The sequence below is a fragment of the Corythoichthys intestinalis genome, chromosome 16 (assembly GCF_030265065.1).
Source record: "Corythoichthys intestinalis isolate RoL2023-P3 chromosome 16, ASM3026506v1, whole genome shotgun sequence".
In the NCBI taxonomy this organism is placed as follows: Eukaryota; Metazoa; Chordata; class Actinopteri; order Syngnathiformes; family Syngnathidae; genus Corythoichthys; species Corythoichthys intestinalis.
The window spans coordinates 41,904,917-41,926,048 of NC_080410.1; the positions used below are offsets into that span (position 1 = coordinate 41,904,917).

Consider the following 21,132-nt stretch of genomic DNA (forward strand, 5'->3'; position numbering starts at 1 on the left):
GCAATGAGATTAGGAAGAAAAAAAAGACAAAAGAAATGGAACAATGCATCACGAAAAAGTCAGACAGCAAATAGAATAATAAAACAGATAAAATATGAAAACTATAAAACTATAAAACTAGGCTAAACCAATCTTGGGGAAAGGCGAGTCTAAAAAGGTGTGTCTTTAAACGAGATTTAAAAAGGCCCAAATTTGCAGTGGTGCGGATTTCAGGGGGAAGACTATTCCATAACCTGGGCGCAGCAACCGTAAAAGATCGGTCTCCCCACTGTTTGAGTTTGGACCTCGGAACGTGCAAATGAAGTTGGCCGGTAGAGCGAAGAGTCCTGCCAGAATTACGGATGGTTAAAATTTCCGATAAGTAAGAAGGAGCCTGGCCATTAATTGAATTAAAAACAAACAGTAAAAGTTTAAAATCAATTCTAAAATGGACTGGAAGCCAGCGGAGCGATGATAGCATGGGGGTAATATGTTCACGTCTAGGTGTATCTGTTAAAAATCGAGCAAGCAGCATTTTGAACAAGTTGGAGACGAGAAATTGAGGACTTGGGAAGACCAACATAAAGTGCGTTGCAGTAATCCAGCCTTGAGCTTATAAAAGCGTGAATTGCTTTTTCAAGGTCGTGGCGAGTAAGAAGAGGCTTCACTTTGGCCAAGAGACGGAGCTGGAAAAAAACTTGCTCTTACAACAGAACTAATCTGTTTTTCAAAGTTGAGCCTGCAATCGAATATCACTCCGAGATTTTTAACATGTGTTTTAAAAAAGGGAGCCAGAGTGCCAGAGTTGGACTCAAGGGCATTTAACATAGAAGGTGTGCCAAAAGTAATATATTCAGTTTTGCTTTCGTTAAGATGTAAAAAGTTTTGTGCTAGCCACTGCTTCACATCGGATATGCACTTCATTGATTCAGTGAGAGCAGTTTGTTCATTGGATCTCAGGGGGAGATAGAGCTGCAGGTCATCAGGATAAAAATGAAAAGAGATATTATGTTTTTTATAATTGATCCTAAAGGTAAGAGATAAAGTGCAAAGAGAACAGGCCCTAAAATAGAGCCTTGTGGCACCCAACAAGACAGAGAAGTTTGTGAGGAGGAAAATTCCCCAATCATTACCGAGAAGGTCCTATGTTCCAGGTATGATTTAAACCACTGTAGAGCTTTACCACGGATACCTATAAAGTGTTCTAAACGAGAAACAAGGACTGTGTGGTCGACTATCAAATGCTGCTGTGAGATCTAGTAAAACAAGGATTGCTGGGTTTCCATTATCTACAGAAAGAGCAATGTCGTTGTGCACTTTTAACAGTGCTGACTCAGTGCTATGTCTGGACCTGAAGCCTGATTGAAACTTGTCAAGGGTGGAGTTTGTCTCTAGAAATGTTTGCAATTGAATTAAAACAACTTTTTCTAAAACTTTAGAAAGGAAAGACAAGTGGGAGACGGGTCTAAAATTGGACCGCACGGAGGAGTCGAGATGGGTTTTTTTTTTAAGAAGGGGTCTGACTACAGTCTGTTTGATCTATGAATAGATCCAACATAGTCAAATAAATTCAAAACACAAACTGCCGTAATTCATTTAATCCTGCAGGACTATTTTTTTATATGCATAATACGACCCAAATAAAGATTCTCACGCTGCATTCGAGGAAGGTGGGAAGTCGGACTTACCCCGCTCGGAGTGTAGCAGTTGCGACCTTAAAGCATTCTAAGCGAACGTAAACAGCAAAGATGGCTGATCGCCACAAGTTGTTTTTTATTTTGGCCTTCAAAAGACATTTTGACCTCCAGCAAACCTGACTTCTCATAAGCGATCAAATAATGGAGGCGTACTAATGATATTTTTCCTGATCAGAGGTTGGAAACTTTGACTTCCCAGGGGTGCCGCGAGCTACCCACACTACCGGTGCGATCGACTGGTCGATCGTGATCGACGTAATGAGCACCCCTGATTTAGCCTATCAATTAACTAGGTTCACATTCGTGAGAAATTTAGCATTGACCCCTGTTCACCCAATCTGTTTGGTGTTATTTATGTCCCATCCTGAGCAAAAAGTGTACAAGCAGGTTATGCTGTTACATCGTCCCTACCAATGTTGATACCAAACCTAATTATAATGGTCTTATGGCAGTCATATGAAACCACTGTCCACTAAAGTGTTCCTTGTTTTTTTCTTTAAAAGTACCAATAAAGTGTTATTGGATGATTTGAAACAGTGGAAAGTAAGCAAATATTTTGTCATTGTTAGACTTTTTTTCCCTCAAAACTTCTGCACCAAGCTTTGATATCTCCACGATAATCATGTCTGATTTTGTAATTATCCGCTACATTGAAAGGAAAGTTTTCTCAGGCTCAACCCCGCGCACACAGCTGCATTCCTAATAACAGTGCTTCTTCTGCAGCTAAACCCCACAATGCACCGCTGCATGCCACAAACGAGCACGGACAAACAGTACAGAAAACCTCATTTTACATGCACGTGTTATGATTCAGTCACCCTGTCTCACGCCGCCTTTTTCCCGTAGCCGAGGGGCGCTCGGGCCAAACAGGAAGTTGCGAATGTGTGTGCTCCAAAGTGCCTGGAGAGGAATCAAAGAGGCTTGACGGGCGAAGTGCCTAATTTACAACACGGGTTCCAAAGTCAGCACCGTTCTGACAGCTAAGGCTAAACAATGGCGCAGATGGAACATTTCAATCCAGCACAAAACGGCAGAGGTTTTTCTTTCACCGCGGGCGGAGGCAGCCCGCCAGACACCGCAGGGTTTTACGTTACGCTTTTGTAGAATGGTCATTGGGCGTATCTGCCAGCAGAGGTCGTCCTTACTGTCGCTATCTGCTTTGCAGGCCAGAATCGCTTCCCGGGATGTAGATGTAAGACCCAGTGCAACACCAAGCAGTGTCCCTGTTACCTAGCCGTGAGGGAGTGCGACCCGGACCTGTGCATGACTTGCGGTGCCGCCGACCACTGGGACAGCAAAGTGGTGTCGTGCAAGAACTGCAGCATCCAGAGGGGCCTCAAAAAGGTACAATGATGGATGGATGGATGGATGGATGGATGGATGGATGGATGGATGGATGGATGGATGGATGGATGGATGGATGGATGGATGGATGGATGGATGGATGGATGGATGGATGGATGGATGGATGGATGGATGGATGGATGGATGGATGGATGGATGGATGGATGGATGGATGGATGGATGGATGGATGGATGGATGGATGGATGGATGGATGGATGGATGGATGGATGGATGGATGGATGGATGGATGGATGGATGGATGGATGGATGGATGGATGGATGGATGGATGGATGGATGGATGGATGGATGGATGGATGGATGGATGGATGGATGGATGGATGGATGGATGGATGGATGGATGGATGGATGGATGGATGGATGGATGGATGGATGGGCAGGCTCTTCTGTAATTTCATCAGTCACAAAGCACAGAACCCTGATTTCTGCGAAACTGATTAAAACCACATACGGGAGGTACAGTGGTATGAAAAAGTATCTGAACCTTTTGGAATTTCTCACATTTCTGCATAAAATCACCATCAAATGTGATCTGATCTTTGTCAAAGTCACACAGATGAAAAAACAGTGTCTGCTTCAACTAAAACCACCCAAATATTTATAGGTTTTCATATTTTAATGAGGATAGTATGCGAACAATGACAGAAGGGGGGAAAATAAAGTAAGTGAACCATCACATTTAATGTTTTGTGCCCCCTCCCCTTGGCGGCAATAACTTCAACTAGACGCTTTCTGTAGCTGCAGATCAGTCAGGCACATCGATCAGGACTAATCTTGGCCCATTCTGCTCTACAAAACTGCTGTAGTTCAGTCAGATTCCTGGGATGTCTGGCATGAATCGCTGTCTTTAGGTCATGCCACAGCATCTCTATGGGTTTCATGTCTGGAGTTTGACTTGGCCACTCCAGAACGTGTATTTTGTTCTTCTGAAACCATTCTGAAGTTGATTTACTTCTGTGTTTTGGATCAATGTCTTGTTGCAGGATCCATCCACTGTTTAGCTTAAACTGTCTGACAGATGGCCTCAAGTTTTCCTGCAAAACATCCTGATAAAATTTTGAATTCATTTTTCTATTATTAATTGCAAGTTGTCCAGGCCCTGAGGCAGAAAAACAGCCCCAAATCATGATGCTCCCTCCACCATGCTTCACAGTGGGAATGACGTGTTGATGTTGTTGAGCTGTTCCATTTTTCCTCCACACATGACATTGCATTGTTGGTGTTGGTTTCATCAGTCCACAAAATATTTTGCCAAAACTTCTGCAGAGTATCCAAGTGCCTTTTTGCAAACATTAAACGAGCAACAATCTTTTTTTTAGACCGCAGCGGCTTCTCCGTGGAGTCCTCCAATGAACACCATTCTTGGCCATAGTTTTACATATAGTTGTTGTATGCACAGAGATATTGGACTGTGCCAGTGATTTCTGTAAGTCTTTAGCAGACACTCTAGGGTTCTTTTTTTACCTCTCTGAGTATTCTGCGCTGAACTTATGGCGTCATCTTTAGTGGACGGCCAAGGGAGAGAAGCAACAGTGCCAAACTCTCCATGTGTAGACAACTTCTCAGACTGTCGATTGATGATCATCCAGACTTTTAGAGATGGTTTGGTATCCTTTCCCAGCTTTATACAAATCAACAATACTTGATCACAGGTCTTCAGACAGCTTGTTTGACCGACACATGATGCACATCAGACAATGCTTCTCATCAAGACATTTCTTACCAGGTGTGTGTTTTATAGTGGGCAGGGCACCTTTAAAACACTCATCAATGATTGGGCACACACCTGACTTAAAATGTTTGGTAAAAATTAGTTTCAATTGCTCTTTAAAGTGCGTACGACAGGAGAAGAAAAAGGCTTAAATAGGATTATTATGTGAATTAGAATCATATTTTGAAACAATTCGACTATATACAACAATTTAGCAAAGCGCAAATGATGAGAAATTAGTCTTTTAATCTGCCGATTAGCCACGCCTACCGTTATAGGGCTCTAGCGTCCCCAACAGGTGGATGACGTCAGCGGAGTCACGAGTTCATCTGATTTAGTATGCAGCCCATTGAGGGGGAATTATTCACAACGAGGAAAACGCGACGAAGAGAGCCGCAAATTGTCATTGTTTCAGTCTCTCTACTCCCAATATTTTTAAAGGATATTCTTTTTATCCAAGTATTTTTCTCCAATAGCTAAATAAATGGCTTGAGAAGGACCAGTCAGCCCGTTGAGGGGGAATTATTCAGAACGAGGAAAACGCAACGAAGAGAGCTGCAAAATGTCATTGTTTCAGTCTCTCTACTCCAATATTTTTACAGGATATTATTTTCTATCCAAGTATTTTTCCCAATAGCTACGTAAATAAATGGCATGGTCATGACAAATAACAGTCTTGTACTAAATGGAATATGAAATAATAAAAACGCATTTATTCAAGACGACATGGCAAAATTACTCCATAATGGTCAGAACTGTCGACTTCACCTTTAATGTCTCACCTCCCGAACGGTATTTTATGCCACCTAAATCGGGCTTATGTCATTTCCCTTCCCCGGCTTCCAATAGGTGTGACAGCTAGCCAGCTTGCTAACCCGAACCGAATGATGTTTCAAAGTCTTCGAAGCGGAAAATCGCACTAACTAGCCCCGATCATTTCACATGACGACTGGGTTGTCGATTGTCTTCACCGATCGGCAAACCGCCCGGTGGAGAGCAATTTACGACTCATTCCCCTGTCACTACGGACAGGAGAGCTCACCGGGGAAGCAGCTGGACAATGACCGCCGAACATACCGGCCGACGTCTGAGGAGCGTGTAGCTGCCAAATGGTCAACACGAATATGGCAAAATAATGCTTTACTACACTGCGAAGTCGTAAACAGCGAGACTCTCAGTGGAGGAGGGCGGCTGCGGTTGTTGTGCAGCTAACGTCCAGCTAATGTGTATGAGGAGAGCTTTTTACATGCCCATCTATGATCAAACGTAAGTAGTCCTTTCTTTATGATCAAACGTAAGTAGTCCTTTCTTTAAAGGAAGTTTGTAGTGTTACTTTGTAATTGCTGTATTGGCGGCTATTTTTGATTCAAAATTGCCATTTCTGATCGGTCGGAAAATTTGACAGAACACCGGGCTCTTGAAGAGGGGAATAAGCCGAGTATAGTGCTCTCCCGGCGGGGGGATGTGCAACAAGTCATCGGCCAAGGGGGCAAGGAGCATGTCACAAAATGCAAGCCACCTACATATTAAAATTATCCAAGTATTTGACATAATACAAAACATGATGTTTACTCACTTCCTCGTAAGTCCCATGGTCCCACAGTAGTGGGGCTTGTTTTGGCCAATATCCACCGGTGAATGGGAACCTTTTGAAACCCCAAAAAGGCGCACACGACTCTCCCTCCTGCAGCAAGATTTTTCTGCAGCCGTTTGGCTGGCGTGATGCGAAAAATAAACGTATTAATCCGCAAAATCAGCTGAATCCTTAGTCCTTCTCATACAACAGTACGGCTGTATAGTGAAGAGGACTCCTTCCTCAGTACACGTCACAGCGCCCTCTTTCTCAACTCGAGACTGTTGCCAGAAGTCACTCATTTTCATGGCGCGGTATTCAAAAAACTAAATATAGCGATCGCTTCCACACACATCCAAGCGGTCCATTTCATTCAGGAGCATAAAATACCGCGTGTATTATGAAATAAACATGCTTTTTCGTGTCACAGGCACTTTAAGTCTCCTTAGGCAGAGGGTTCACTTATTTATTTATCACCCTTCTGTCATTGTTTGCATGCTATCCTCATTAAAATATGAAAACATATAAATGTTTAGGTGGTTTTAATTAAAGCAGACACTGTATTTTCATCTGTGTGATTTTGACAAAGATCAGCTCACATTTGATGGTGATTTTATGCAGAAATGTGAAAAATTCCAAAAGGTTCAGATACTTTTTCATAACACTAGTTTCATATCAGATATGGACAAGATGCTTCTCAGTCTGAACAGCTCAAATGGATTTTAACTGTCGGTGACATCACTCGATTCTGCCAGACGCCGTCGCTGCCAGAGGAACCTGTCAGGTGTATCAATAACGTGGCCCAATTTCAACAGGTCCAGATCTGATTTAGACACTCGCTAAAAATAGTGTGAACAGTCAGCCCTGAAAATCAGATTTGAGGAGTAATCCAATTGGAATCAGATATGCCTGAAGTGTGAACGCAGCCCAAGTTCAGTCATCAACTGCAATAGGCGTCTAATCCATTTGAACTGGAGGAGGCTGTCAGCGAATTATCGAATGATCCAACACTCCTGGGAAATTAGTCGACGAACCTGAACAATGTTTATGTATATTCGACAGCACCTCCTGTTGGCGCCGTCCGATGTAGCAGGTTGGGGCACCTTCATCAAAGAGCCCGTGCAGAAGAACGAGTTCATCTCAGAGTATTGCGGAGAGGTAAGTCTTAAGAGTGTTTCCATTTGTAAAGTTGCATTGCTGAAAAGTTGTAATTTTCATAGCAGCGTCAAGGAAAATTAAGATGGTATTTTCTGCTTAGCAGCATTTTGAATACACCGCAGAATTCCAGTAAGGCTTAAAAAAAGCCCACTTGTTCATTTGGTTTCATGGTCGCAGCTCATCTCGCAAGACGAGGCGGACCGACGAGGCAGAATCTACGACAAATACATGTCCAGCTTCCTTTTCAACCTGAATAACGGCAAGTATTCAGTCAAACTTGCGCACCCGCGTTCATGTCATTTTGACGTCATTTGTTTCGGTAGACTTTGTCGTCGATGCCACGAGGAAGGGCAACAAAATCCGCTTTGCCAATCACTCGGTTAATCCCAACTGTTACGCCAAAGGTAATAAAATTAATAGATTGGGCTTTTAGCAGGGTTGCATCAAGGAGTGTTTTAAGGTTTGATGTTTGCACTTTACAGTGGTGATGGTGAATGGAGACCACCGCATCGGGATCTTTGCCAAGCGGGCCATCATGCAAGGGGAGGAGCTCTTCTTTGACTACAGGTAAGAGTTCCTGGTGTTTTGATCCAGGTGTTTCATATACTGCAATGCAGTGTTGTTTTCGTCAACAATGACTATAACTAAAGATGTCCCGATCGATCAGCGTCCCGATCGATCAGCGTCCCGATCGATCGGGTCCGATCACGTCATTTTCAAAGTATCAGAATCGGCAAAAAAATATCGGACATGCCTTTTTTTAATATATATATATTTGTTAATTAAATCATTTTCTAATTGTATTTAACGTAACAGACAAAATGTCTTACATTCATCCAGAGTCTTTAGTTTTGGCTTAAAGTAGGGCTATCAAATTTATCACGTAAACGGCGGTAATTAATTTTTTAATAATTAATCACGTTAAAATATTTAATGCAATTAACGCATGCGCTGCATGACCCACTCACGCATTGTCGCGTTCAATCTATAGTGGCACCGTTTTACCTATATATACAGCTAAGAGGCAGCGTAAAATGAGTAGTGAGAATTTTGGCATTCTTTGGAGCCTCTTTTTAATTGGCTAAAGCCTTAAAATCCCTCTCTCAACAATTAGAAATATATCGTGGGAAGCAATGTGGGGAAAAACGGTAGTGGTTGATCTTTTCCTTAACACCCTATGTTACTTCCCAACGCAGAGAAGATATATCAATTGGTGCCACTACGCACAGTCATGGTTGCACTTCCCTTCATGCATTTGGGCAGAACAGTTAAATGGCTACAGTATCATTTACTGAAAGCTCAACAAATACACTAGATGGCAATATTTAGTGACAGTATACAAAGTCACATTAATCCTTTAAGAATTACAAGTCTTTCTATCCGTGGATCCCTCTCACAGAAAGAATGTTAATAATGTAAATGCCATCTTGAGGATTTATTGTCATAATAAACAAATACAGTACTTATGTACTGTATGTTGAATGTATATATTCGTCCGAGTTTTATTCATTTTTTTCTTAATGCATTGCCAAAATGTATATGATCGGAAAAAATTATCGGGAATGATTGGAATTGAATCGGGAGCAAAAAAAAAAAGCAATCGGGTCGGGAAATATCGGGATCGGCAGATACTCAAACTAAAACGATCGGGATCGGATCGGGAGCAAAAAAACATGATCGGAACAACCCTAACTTATAACGAAAATATTTCTTTGACGAAAATTTTTTTACGTCGATGACGAGACAATGACGAGCTAAAATTGTGGCTTGGGAGACTATAACACAGTGGTTCTTAACTGGAGTTCGATCGTACCCCAGGGGTTCGGTGAGTAAGGTACAGGGGTTCAGTGGAGGTTAAGAAACGCAGAGCCCTATTTTGTACGCTGACTAAATCTAGGCAAAGTGCCGTTTTAGAGTGGTTTGCCCTCAATTTACAGGCTTTATTCCATTTTTTTTTAAATACTAGTCCGCTATCTAATGGGAGGAGGAATCAGTTTGCTCAGTGAAAGGTTGACTGGCACTTGGTATGAGGAAGTATTACAGATCAACAGACAGCCTGAACTGCGTAGATAATTTTTTTTTTCAAAAATTGCGCCATTATACGCTATGAAAATAGTATGTGATGCAAGGATGCGACAATAAAATGAGAATGTAGACATGAAAACAAAAAGATTAATTTCATTCCCCAACATGAAAATTAACAGCAACAGCTTCTTTTTATGGCTGGGTTGAAACAAAAGCGGTTGCGCGGTGTCAGTAAACGGGTGTCTGCAGGTTAAAACGGACAAATTAAAAATAGTTTGGAGGCTTAATGCGCCATGAAACTGCTATGGCAGCATATAGACATATTGTTCTATCAAACACAACAGTTCATTTGGTTAAAATACAGCAGTTTCTTTTAAAGAGGAGTGTGATTTTCAGCCTTGTCTCTGTTTTCCGCCATACTCAGGTGACTTAAAGTTCCGCTCTGAGACAACCAATTTGGCCAAATTTAAAAAATGTCCGATATGCATGTGTGATACATCATTGGAATGCTTAAAATCTCAATTTTCAGGGGGAAGAAAATTTTTGAACAGGAGGGCATTTAAAAAAAATTTTTTTTTTTAAACAGCTAAACCCTAACTGGAGGTGAGAGCATGAAAGAGCACAATTAAAGACACCCTGATTTTAACGATTTTATTGCGTAATTACCTTGTTTCGATCCAAAAACTCTGTAGCATGTCTCACCTAGTGTCAAGATACAGCTCTCAATGGCGATAGCCATACTTTTTGGGGATTTTATGGGTAAAACACGTTAATATAACAAGGGTAGGAATGCAGAAATTGCAGACATCAAGGAGTGAGAGATTTTCTTTTTCAAATATTTACCCTTTTAAACGTTTTTTCTTTTTTTAGATCTATTATTTATCATCTAAAATATCGGGGGAAATACAACAGTAAAAAAAAAAAAAAAATTAAGCGATAGTGATGAGGTAGATATCCGTGACCTATTTAGACACTATTTTTTTTCATTGTGACGTAATATTTGTTTAAAAGTTTCAAATATGCGAGTAAATACTTTTTTAGTCTTTTTTAGCCTTTTTTAGACGAAATATTAGACATCGATTAATGATTCCAAGATAAAAATGACAGACATTTTGAATAATAAATATAATAACTTACTTTCTTTTTATGGCTGGGTTGAAACAAAAGCAACGTCTGTAAACGGGGGGTTTCCAGGGTGAAATGGTCAAATCAAAATAGTTCGGGGGCTTAATGTGCCATGAATCTTCTATGGCAGTATACAGACGTATTGTTCTATCAAACACAACATTTCTTTTGGATTAAAATACAGCAGTTTATTTTTAAGAGAGGTGCAAGAGCAGAAACTGCTTTTTCAGCCTTGACTGTGTTTTCCGCCATATATATACTACTATGTACAGTATATTATATATATATATATATATATATATATATATATTTGGGCTGTCAAAATTATCGCGTTAATTTTTTTAATTAATCACGTTAAAATATTTGACGCAATTAACGCAGATGCCCCGCTCAGACAGATTTAAATGACAGTACAGTGAAACGCTCACTTGTTGTGTTTTATGGAGTTTTGCCGCCCTCTGCTGGCGCTTGGGTGCCACTGATTTTATAGGCTTCAGCACCGATGAGAATGGTGTAAGTAATTATTGACATCAACAATCGCGGGCTACTAGTTTATTTTTTGATTGAAAATTTTACAAATTTTATTAAAATGAAAACATTAAGAGGGGTTTTAATATAAAATTTCTATAACTTGTATTAACATTGTTCTTTTAAGAACTACAAGTCCCTCTATCCATGGATCGCTTTAACAGAATGTTAATAATGTTAATGCCATCTTGTTGATTTATTGTTATAATAAACAAATACAGTCCTTATGTATCGTATGTTGAATGTATATATCCGTCTTGTGTCTTATCTTTCCATTCCAACAATAATTTATAGAAAAATATGGCATATTTTAGAGATGGTTTGAATTGCGATTAATTGCGATTAATTACGATTAATTAATTTTTAAGCTGTAAATAACTTGATTAAAAATTTTAATCGTTTGACAGCCCTAATATATATATATATATATATATATATATATATATATATATATATATATATATATATATATATATATATGTTTCTTCAAACTATGCAGAATTGCACTGTCATTAAAAATTAAAATACCCGAGCTTAGGCTCAAACAGTATTAAGAAAGAAAGAAACAAAGAAAGAAACAAAGAAAGAAATGAGGATCTATGTACAACTCAAGAACAATTGGCTAACTTGCATAGCAAAAGTCCTCTGGCATAAATGCTATAAAATGCTTTTTTTTTTTTTTTTTTTTTCTTTTACAAAGTTCTTAAATCGTTCAAACACATATTCCCACAAAAAAATTGTAAATATACTTCTAAGCTAAATTATGAATGCATAAACACACATACAGTAGCTCAAACAAAAACTTACTTTATTCTTGCCTTAACAGTGGAGCAGTTGGATTCAGCCATTAGATGTCATATTCACTGTTGCCACTAGAGGGGAGTGTATCCACCCAAATCAATAAATTAAATGCAAACACTTTCAAAACAGTTACAACGCCACTCTAAACGAATCTTTGAAGCAGCAAAATTTGATTCGAAGCTTTTTTCTAATCAAATTGCTCGAGTTCATTGATTAATCGTTACGTGTTGAGAAGTGCAAAAGAATGCAGGCTGAACTCAAGCGGCCTATGTTCAATTAATTTTTTTTCATTTGCTGGGACACCCCTGCCTTAAGTAAGTTTAATATACAACGACAATCTCTTGTGTCAATTTAATGTACACACAATCATCATGGCGTTCAACTTCCAGACACACTTTTTAAAGCCTAAGAACAAAAAAAGGCCAAGTCATTTCTTCGAATTCTTTTGTCCTAATTGCAGCTTTTGGCTTCCTCCCACAGATACAGCCAAGCCGACGCCCTCAAATACGTTGGCATCGAGAGGGAAGTGGACATGTCCTAGGTGACCGGGGCCATACATGACTAAGGAATATCCCGTCCTTCATTTCTAGCAAAGCCTCCGCCCTCCGTCCCCGTGCCCCCAACGCACGTTGGCTCCGTCCCGGGAAAATAAAAGCCCCTCCCTGCTCCGTGTTTGCAGGTGCACTTGCCCCGCTTCCCTCCCCACATCTAGCCAATATGCACGAGCGCTTGTCAACCTTATACTATTCCACTAGTCCGTGTTACTAAAGGGTTTTTCCTTTACGTTCCACTCGGTTCGCACTTGTAGTTAGCGTTTAGTTGCAGCAGGCAGTGACGTGCATGTGCTGTCTCTCGGGTAAATTTAAAAAAAAGAACAGATTTAGTTTGCAGTATTTTGCTTCACAGTGTTGCCACCGGAAGCTAACAGTTGTGCATTTATGTCCAAAATATGATAATAGGCAAGAAACCGACTGACTGAATGTAACTTGTAGATGGCAGTGAAGAGATCTCATTGGTTTTTGTTTGGATTTTAACTAAAAGGGGACATATTATGAAATATCAAACTTTGTTATGGCTTGTATGATAAAAGTTGGGTCAAGTGTGGAATTAAAGAACCTAGAAGAACTCGTGAATCCACCCAGGAGTTAAAAATCTGAAGAGTTTCCTATTTTTAAGCAACTTTAGTGCGGAATTGTTAGGTGTTGGATAAATTTACGACACTAATCGGATGACCAACTTCCCAAAATGATGATAAGTGTGTACTGTCTATTTTGAATGAAGAATGATGAGAAATTGTGAAATAAAAATGTATAATATGTCTCCTTTAATATCTTTCCCTGCTGGTCTTTTTAAACCTTTCATGCACGGGTTATGATTTTTTTTATTCTTAAAGGGAACCTTGGACTTATAAAGATTTGTTGGCTCTAATAGAACACAATTGTTCTCTTTTACTAAAATATGTTATTAGAAACACATAAAATATTGCCATTGATTTTACCAATCTAATACAGTATTTTAGTACATGTTTCAACCTACGGAGGGCGCCATGTTTTTATACCTGCAATGGACGCTCGGGGTGATGACGTTGATTGTTACTGGACGAATACTACCGCGTTACTGCAATTCCTTCTACGCGGCCAGACGTCCAACACATGCGCTCATCGGTTAAAAGCGGCGAGTTTGTGTTCTTATTGTCTTTTATTACCATTTCATTGCCTCTAAATACTTTTTGCATGTGTTTCCCTCTCATTCTTTTCAGCTTTGTCGTTTTTTCTTGAGTTAGCTTAAAAGCAGTTTGTTGATCTGTTGAACACATTAGTCACGTGGTGTATTTAAACCACCATTATTCGCTATTACTAAGTTTAAGTATTTTCTTAAGGCATCTTTAGTATGTTCTGTCTGCATGCATCTAAACAAAACAAGCTGAATGTGAACGGTAGTACTTTGGGTGTCAAATTCGCCTCTCGTAGGACGTTCGCCAGTGTAGCACATTTTGGCAGAACACCGTTTTTTTTTTCCCCATACTCTCGTCTCGTCTCATCCCTTCTTTCCTGTTCATTTTTCTTTTGCTGCTTGTTTTGTGAAATATCGACGGTGCTGTCTAGGTATGCAACGATACAGTTAAGTCATGGTTCGGTACGGTTTTCGATACGAGGGACTAGGCCTGTCGCGATAAAAAATTTTAGTGTGCGACAATTATTGTCATAAATTATTGCGATATGCGATATTATTCCGCCCCCCCAAAACATTTTTTTAACCAATTTACAATAACACAGTGAGAATACAGTATATATTAATAGATCAATTACACCCATTTAAACGCGATATGTACTCTTAAATTCAAAAATACTTTTTAAGAAATGACAACTAAAAACAAATAGACCATGCCTCTTAAGTAAAAAACAATATTGATACCGCACAGAAACACAGAATAAATAAATGTTTTTTGTTTTTTTTTGTTTTTTTTAAAGGGCACTTAATAACTTAAGCATTTAAGCCAATGAAAACTTTTCCCGTCATAGGTTCTGCAATGGTGTTCCATAGGGATGCAACGATACAGTCAAGTCCTGGTTCGGTACGATTTTCGATACGAGGGAGTCAGAGGGACACAATTTTCGATTCGATTCAATATATTTAATGATTAAGTGTTACTTCTTTAACTTTTTTATTTTGCTAATAAGCAAAAATAACAATGCCATCATATAAACATGCATTTTAGTGCATAATATTTTTGTGCTAACTTCTTATTGATCTGAAGAAATTTTGTATAAAAGTGCTAAGAACAATCTTTACTGTTTGTAAAGTGAGGCGGGGCACCCTTGATTGCTACAGCTCTCATAGCAGGTATGTTTACCACATGAGCGAAACATCCTAAAACCCCTAGCAAAAAGTATGGAATCAGCAGTCTCTGACGAGCGCTCACTCAGACATTTTATCATGTAGAACAAACTTAGATAAAAAGCTTGAAAAAAATAATGAATTATTTCAAAAGTGTAGCTCTTTAGCATTCAGAAACACGAAATAATCACCTTTTCCAATGCAGATTCTTGACACCTTGTCCAATGCAGATTCTTGACTCTTGACAGGATGATGATGCTGGAACTTTGGTTTGGTGCTGTTCCAGTGAGATTTACAAAGATGACTGCCTGAAGTAAACATAAAAATTTCCTGTCGTTGATGATATGGGGCTGCATGTCAGGCAAAGGCACTATGGAGATGGCTGTGGTTAAATTTTCAAAAAATGCACAAGTTTACATTGCAATTTTAGACTGCTTTCTTACCCCTTATATTGAAAATACGTTTGTCATTTCTAAGATGCCAATGCATCATGCCACTGAGCTAAAACTGTGAAAGCATTCCTTGGAGAAAGACTCACCAGTCAATGTCATGGCCTGCAAATAGCCCAGATCTCAACCCTATTGAAAATCTGTGGTGGAAATTGACAAAAATGGTCCACAGCAAGGCTCTGACCTGCACGGATTGTCTGGCAACTGCAATCAAAGACAGTTGACACCAAATTGATGAACAATATTCATCAAGTCCACGCGTCAGAGACTGCAAGCTGTCATAAAAGCCAGAGGTGGTGCTACTAAATACTAGAGATGTGTTTTGATTGTTATTTCTTTGTTTGTTTCTCATGATTTCATATTTTTTTCCTCAGAATGGAGTGATTCCATATACAGTGGGGCAAATAAATACTTAGTCAACAACCAATCGTGCAAGTTCTACTACTTGAAAAGATTAGAGAGGCCTATAATGGCGTACCGCAAGCAACACGTCACTTCCACTCATTAATATTCATGGCATTAGCTACAGTTGCTAAGCAAGGACAAGCCACCGTTTGTCCCTAATAGGAAATGAATGGAAATCGTGTACGAAGGAGATGTTTACAGCGTTAAACCTACCAATTCTCTCCGAAAATGATGTGCCTGGTGCCAAATTGACTGGCATAGATGTGGAAGAACATAAAAATGTTCAGTTAAAGAGATGGCTTAGGTGTCGAAGGCTGAAAAAGACGAAAAAAACGAGCCGACCTAAGCATAGCTTTAGCTTTTTTTTATCGACGCGACTGACAATGACATTCTCCGGTTTCAACAAGCTATCCTTTACCATCAGCCCTGTCTTTCTTATATATCCTCTGGTTGTCCTACGTCTCTTACCGTTCTTGGGGGTAATTTAGTTAGCTTTGTGTAGCGATCGCAAATGCTACTCAGTGACAGCCAACGAACACTTTTAATTTTTTTATTGATAACACATCTTAATCCTATAATTTATTTACACTTCCCCCTTACTAAAGTTGTTTTTTATATATATATATAACAGAAACGATAACAGTGGCAGTCAGATACCATTGTAATTTTTTTCAGGTCATTCATTGTCAGACAAGCAGTACGGCACAACGTTACGCTAAAAAAATTAAGTAAAAATATAAAAATGGCTTACCTCTTTGTCCTCTGAAAGACCATGCCAACCCAACATAATGTTTACTGCATATGAAACTTGAATGGATTCGCCGAGCTGGTGTTAAAGTCCGCGCAAGTTGATTCGGTTTTCACATTTTTTCCTCCCGAGTTTTTGGTTTCCGGGAACGTATGAAGAAAGCATCCTTTATGGTCGTAATGTCTAGAGTCGTTTCTACAAGTTCCAAAAAAGCAATGCGTGATCGGCATGTTCGTTTTTGAAAGATTACCGGCGAAAAGTAGCCCTTTTTACGTTGGGTCTATGCGAGGGCGGGTCTATAATGTCCCACTTCAGCTTTACTTCCGCTTTACGATGCGATGTCACGGTCTAAAAATAGCCTGCGTGCGGTACGCCATTGTCAACGTGGGTAAACCTCAACCATGAGAGACAGGATGTGGAAAAAAAACATAAAATCACATTGTTTGATTTTTCAAGATTTCCAAATTAGAGTGGAAATTAAGTATTAGGTCCCCTACAAACAAGCAAGATTTCTGGCTGTCAAAGAGGTCGAACTTCTCACTAGGTCTAACGAGTCTCCGCTCGTTACCTATATCAATGGCACCTGTTTTACTCATTATCGGTATAAGAGACACCTGTCCACAACTTCAGTCAGTCCCACTCCAAACTCCACTATGGCCAAGACCAAGGAGCTGTCGAAGGACACCAGAGACAAAATTGTAGACCTGCACCAGGCTGGGAAGACTGAATCTGCAATAGGTAAAATGCTTGGTGTAATGAAATCAACTGTGGGAGCAATTATTAGAAAATGGAAGACATACAAGACCATTGATAAGCTCCCTCAATCTGGGCTACATACAAGATCTCACCCCGTGGCATCAAAATGATAACAAGAACACTGAGCAAAAATCCCAGAACCACACGGGGCGACCTAGTGAATGACCTACAGAGAGCTGGGAGCCTGGGACCACAGTAACAACGGCTACTATCAGTAACACAATGAGCCGCCAGAGACTCAAATCCTGCACTGCCAGACCTGTCCCCCTGCCGAAGCCAGTACACGTCCAGGCCGCTGCTGTTCGCTAGAGAGCATTTGGATGATCCAGATGAGGACTGGGAGAATGTGTTATGGTCAGATGAAACCAAAATAGAACTTTTTGGTAGAAACACAGGTTCTCGTGTTTGGAGGAGAAAGAATACTGAATTGCATCCGAAGAACACCATACCCACTGTGAAGCATGGGGGTGGAAACATCATGCTTTGGGGCTGTTTTTCTGCACAGGGACCAGGACGACTGATCTGTGTAAAGGAAAGAATGAATGGGGCCATGTATCGAGAGATTTTGAGTGAAAATCTCCTTCCATCAGCAAGGGCATTGAAGATGAGACGTGGCTGGGTCTTTCAGCATGACAATGATCCCAAACACACAGCCAGGGCAACAAAGGAGTGGCTTCGTAAGAAGCATATTAAGGTCCTGGAGTGGCCTAGCCAGTCTCCAGATCTCAACCCCATTGAAAATCTGTGGAGGGAGTTGAAAGTCCGTGTTGCCCAACGACAGCCCCAAAACATCACTGCTCTAGAGGAGATCTTCATGGAGGAATGGGCCAAAATACCAGCAACAGTGTGTGAAAAGCTTGTGAAGAGTTACAGAAAACGTTTGGCCTCCGTTATTGCTAGCAAAGGGTACATAAGAAAGTATTGAGATGAACTTTTGGTATTGACCAAATACTTATTTTCCACCATGATTTGCAAATAAATTCTTTAAAAATCAAACAATGTGATTTTCTGTTTTTTTTCCCACATTCTGTCTCTCATGGTTGAGGTTTACACATGTTGACAATTACAGGCCTCGCTAATATTTTCAAGTGGGAGAACTTGCACAATTAGTGGTTGAGTTATCGAGAAAAAAAAAAAAGTAAAAATGCTGACGGTTACAGAATGTTGTTTGTGTGGATATTTTAAATTCATTTAAATTTACAAAAGTCTTCTCAAAAGTCCCTGCCCTTTCCTCATAACCGCACTTGTCCTCCATTGTTCAGTCCAAATCAAAGCACACAAAAAAATAAAGGTCATGCAATAGTAGACAGGACGCTCGGGGGTTCAAATTGGATAGGAGACCACCTGGGAATACAGGTACTGTAGTTTTCTTCTTTTGTTTTGTTTTTTTGTCTATACATTCACCAGCAATGAATGTGTGCACATCTAAAAACATACTGTATTTAAAGTTCTTGCCTGTGACCACTAGAGAGAATGAATTTCCAATGATTTATGTCTGACAAACATAAACCACATTTAAAAGTACATACATTAACAATTACACAGTGACATTTTAAGCACACCTAAATTATATGTTTTAAAAATGGGCGGAGAGTTAAGTAAAGCCTTTTGAGAATGTCATCTTTGTGAAAATGGGTGGTGGGGCTATCAAATGTTATGAGATTAACAGAATGATAATAAAAGGCTTCAAACAAACAAGGAGCGTATCATTTTACACATTAGATCGCGTTTTCAGCTGTAACAATGTAATTGTACTTAATACTGTGTGAACACTGGTTTACAATTTTTAATCATTTCCACAGTACTAATTTTTTTTTTTTTTTTTTTAACAATAGCAAACGTGACAGGACCGTGTACCAGTGTGGGAAAACACTGTTGGTTTTGAGGTAACACAAAAGAAGGTATCATTCTTGACCATGCAAATAATGGTTGAACACAAAAGCTTGCCTCTCCATTGTTTCGGAGGTCATACACATCATTGTAAATCATCATGTTTCAATGTTAGCAAAAGGGTTATTAACAGTTCACAATAAACAATCAAATCATACCTTCAGTTAGCATCAAGCAGTTGATGCAGATTTATCGGAGGATTCTGATTCACATTTTTCATGCAAATCTCCCATTCGACCACATCCCAAATGTGCTCTATTGGATTGAGGTCTGGTGACTGTGGAGGCTATTTCAGTACAGTGAATTCATTGTCCAGTCTGAGGTGATTGGAGTTATATCCTGTTGGAAGTAGCCATTGGAAGATGGGGGCATGGTGGAAAATGGTCATTAATGATAACACCATGTTACCAAAAAAAAAAAAAAAAATGTTCCTGGTTTGTTATCTTTTCTTGTGTGTTGCTTGTGTTGTTCCAAACTAAATGAAAAAGTGCCACTAAAAAGGTAAACGTTTGGTTTTGCTCAAATTAGAGGCTATATTCAAAATTTCCGAGGCAGTATAGATTCATGCGGTCATGTCAGTGACGCGAAATTCTGACCCTACCATTCGAATCTCGATGCAGAAATCAAGACACGCCAGACCCGGCAACGTTTTTGCAATCCTCTATTGTCCAATTTTGGTGAACCTTTGATTTTTTTTTTGGGGGGGGGGGGGGGGGGTTCATTTGCCAGAAACAGAAATGATGTCCCCAAAACAGTAAAGGTAACATAACAGGAGGGTTAAAATTTGTTTTTATGTGGTTTTTCGAGTTGTCCTAATCAAATAACTTTTTTTTTTCTTTTAACCAGTTTGAGTCACCTGATTTTTAGAATCTTCTAATAGCAAGTACCAATCCAATACCTCGGCAATTTATTAATTTATTACAAAAAAATACTTTTTCTTTTATTCTTTTGAAAATATCCTTGTCCAACTTGATGATTTTGTTGCTTTGTAGTCATTTAAAAATATGTTAAGAATACAATCTTTTTACCTGATTCCAATCTTCTAAAAATTTTGCGAAGTACAAAACGTTTTTTTTTTTTTTTTTTTACAATGTTTTTGTACATCTTATTTTGTTGCTTTGTAGCACTTTTAAAAATAACAATAAAACTCCGATCTTTTTCACCCAATTGTGATCTTCTAAAAATGACGTGCTCTGGCCCGATTTCCGATCAAGTGATTATAACTCTGGATTATTTTGTTGCTTGTAGCCCTCCTGTAGCCCAAATCATTCACTTCCTTTGACAGTAGTGCTGCATTGATTAAATCCAGTAATTCGATTCGGTAGAAAATAGCCCAACGACAGCCCCACTACATCACTGCTCTAGAGAAGATCTGCATGGAGGAATGGGCCAAAATACCAGCAACAGTGTGTGAAAAGCTTGTGAAGAGTTACAGAAAACGTTTGGCCTCCATTATTGCCAACAAAGGGTACATAACAAAGTATTGAGATGAACTTTTGGTATTGACCAAATACTTATTTTCCACTATGATTTACAAATAAATAATTTAAAAATCAAACATTGTGATTTTCTGTTTTTTTTCCCACATTCTGTCTCTCATGGTTGAGGTTTACCCATGTTGACAATTACAGGCCTCTGTAATATTTTCAAGTGGGAGAACTTGCACAATTAGTGGTTGACTAAATACTTATTTGCCCCACTGTACCATTCGGGAGGTTTAAGAATTCGGCAGTTTTGACCATTATGCAGTAATTTTGCCCTGTCGTATTGAATAAATGCATTTTTTATATTTCATATTGCATTTAGCACAAGACTTATTTCTCATGACCATACCATATTTTTAGCAATTGGACAAAAATACTTCGATAAAAAGAATATCCTGTAAAAATATTGAAGTAGAGATATTAAAACACTGATGACATTTTGCTGCTCTCTGTTGCATTTTCCTCGTTCTGAATCTTCCCCCTCAATGGGCTAAATCCTAAATCAGCTGAAATCGTTACTCTGCCGACGTCATCATCCAGCTGGGGACGCGAGAGCGCTATAATGACAGGCGGGGCTAAAAGGCAGATTAAAGATCAATTT

At 39.4% G+C, this 21,132-nt stretch overlaps 1 protein-coding gene across 2 annotated transcripts in view; it reads left to right on the plus strand.

Moving 5' to 3' along the window:
- Nucleotides 1-13,289, plus strand: part of ezh1 (enhancer of zeste 1 polycomb repressive complex 2 subunit) — a 43,984-nt gene extending 30,695 nt beyond the window's left edge. For both annotated transcript variants that reach the window (XM_057816970.1, XM_057816971.1), the window contains exons 15-20: nucleotides 2,842-3,020; nucleotides 7,387-7,482; nucleotides 7,660-7,741; nucleotides 7,806-7,886; nucleotides 7,965-8,049; nucleotides 12,442-13,289. In XM_057816970.1, the coding sequence (XP_057672953.1) occupies nucleotides 2,842-3,020; nucleotides 7,387-7,482; nucleotides 7,660-7,741; nucleotides 7,806-7,886; nucleotides 7,965-8,049; nucleotides 12,442-12,502 (584 nt within the window). In that variant the 3' untranslated portion in view covers nucleotides 12,503-13,289. The remainder of the gene's footprint in view (nucleotides 1-2,841; nucleotides 3,021-7,386; nucleotides 7,483-7,659; nucleotides 7,742-7,805; nucleotides 7,887-7,964; nucleotides 8,050-12,441) is intronic.
- Nucleotides 13,290-21,132: the final 7,843 nt, after the last annotated feature.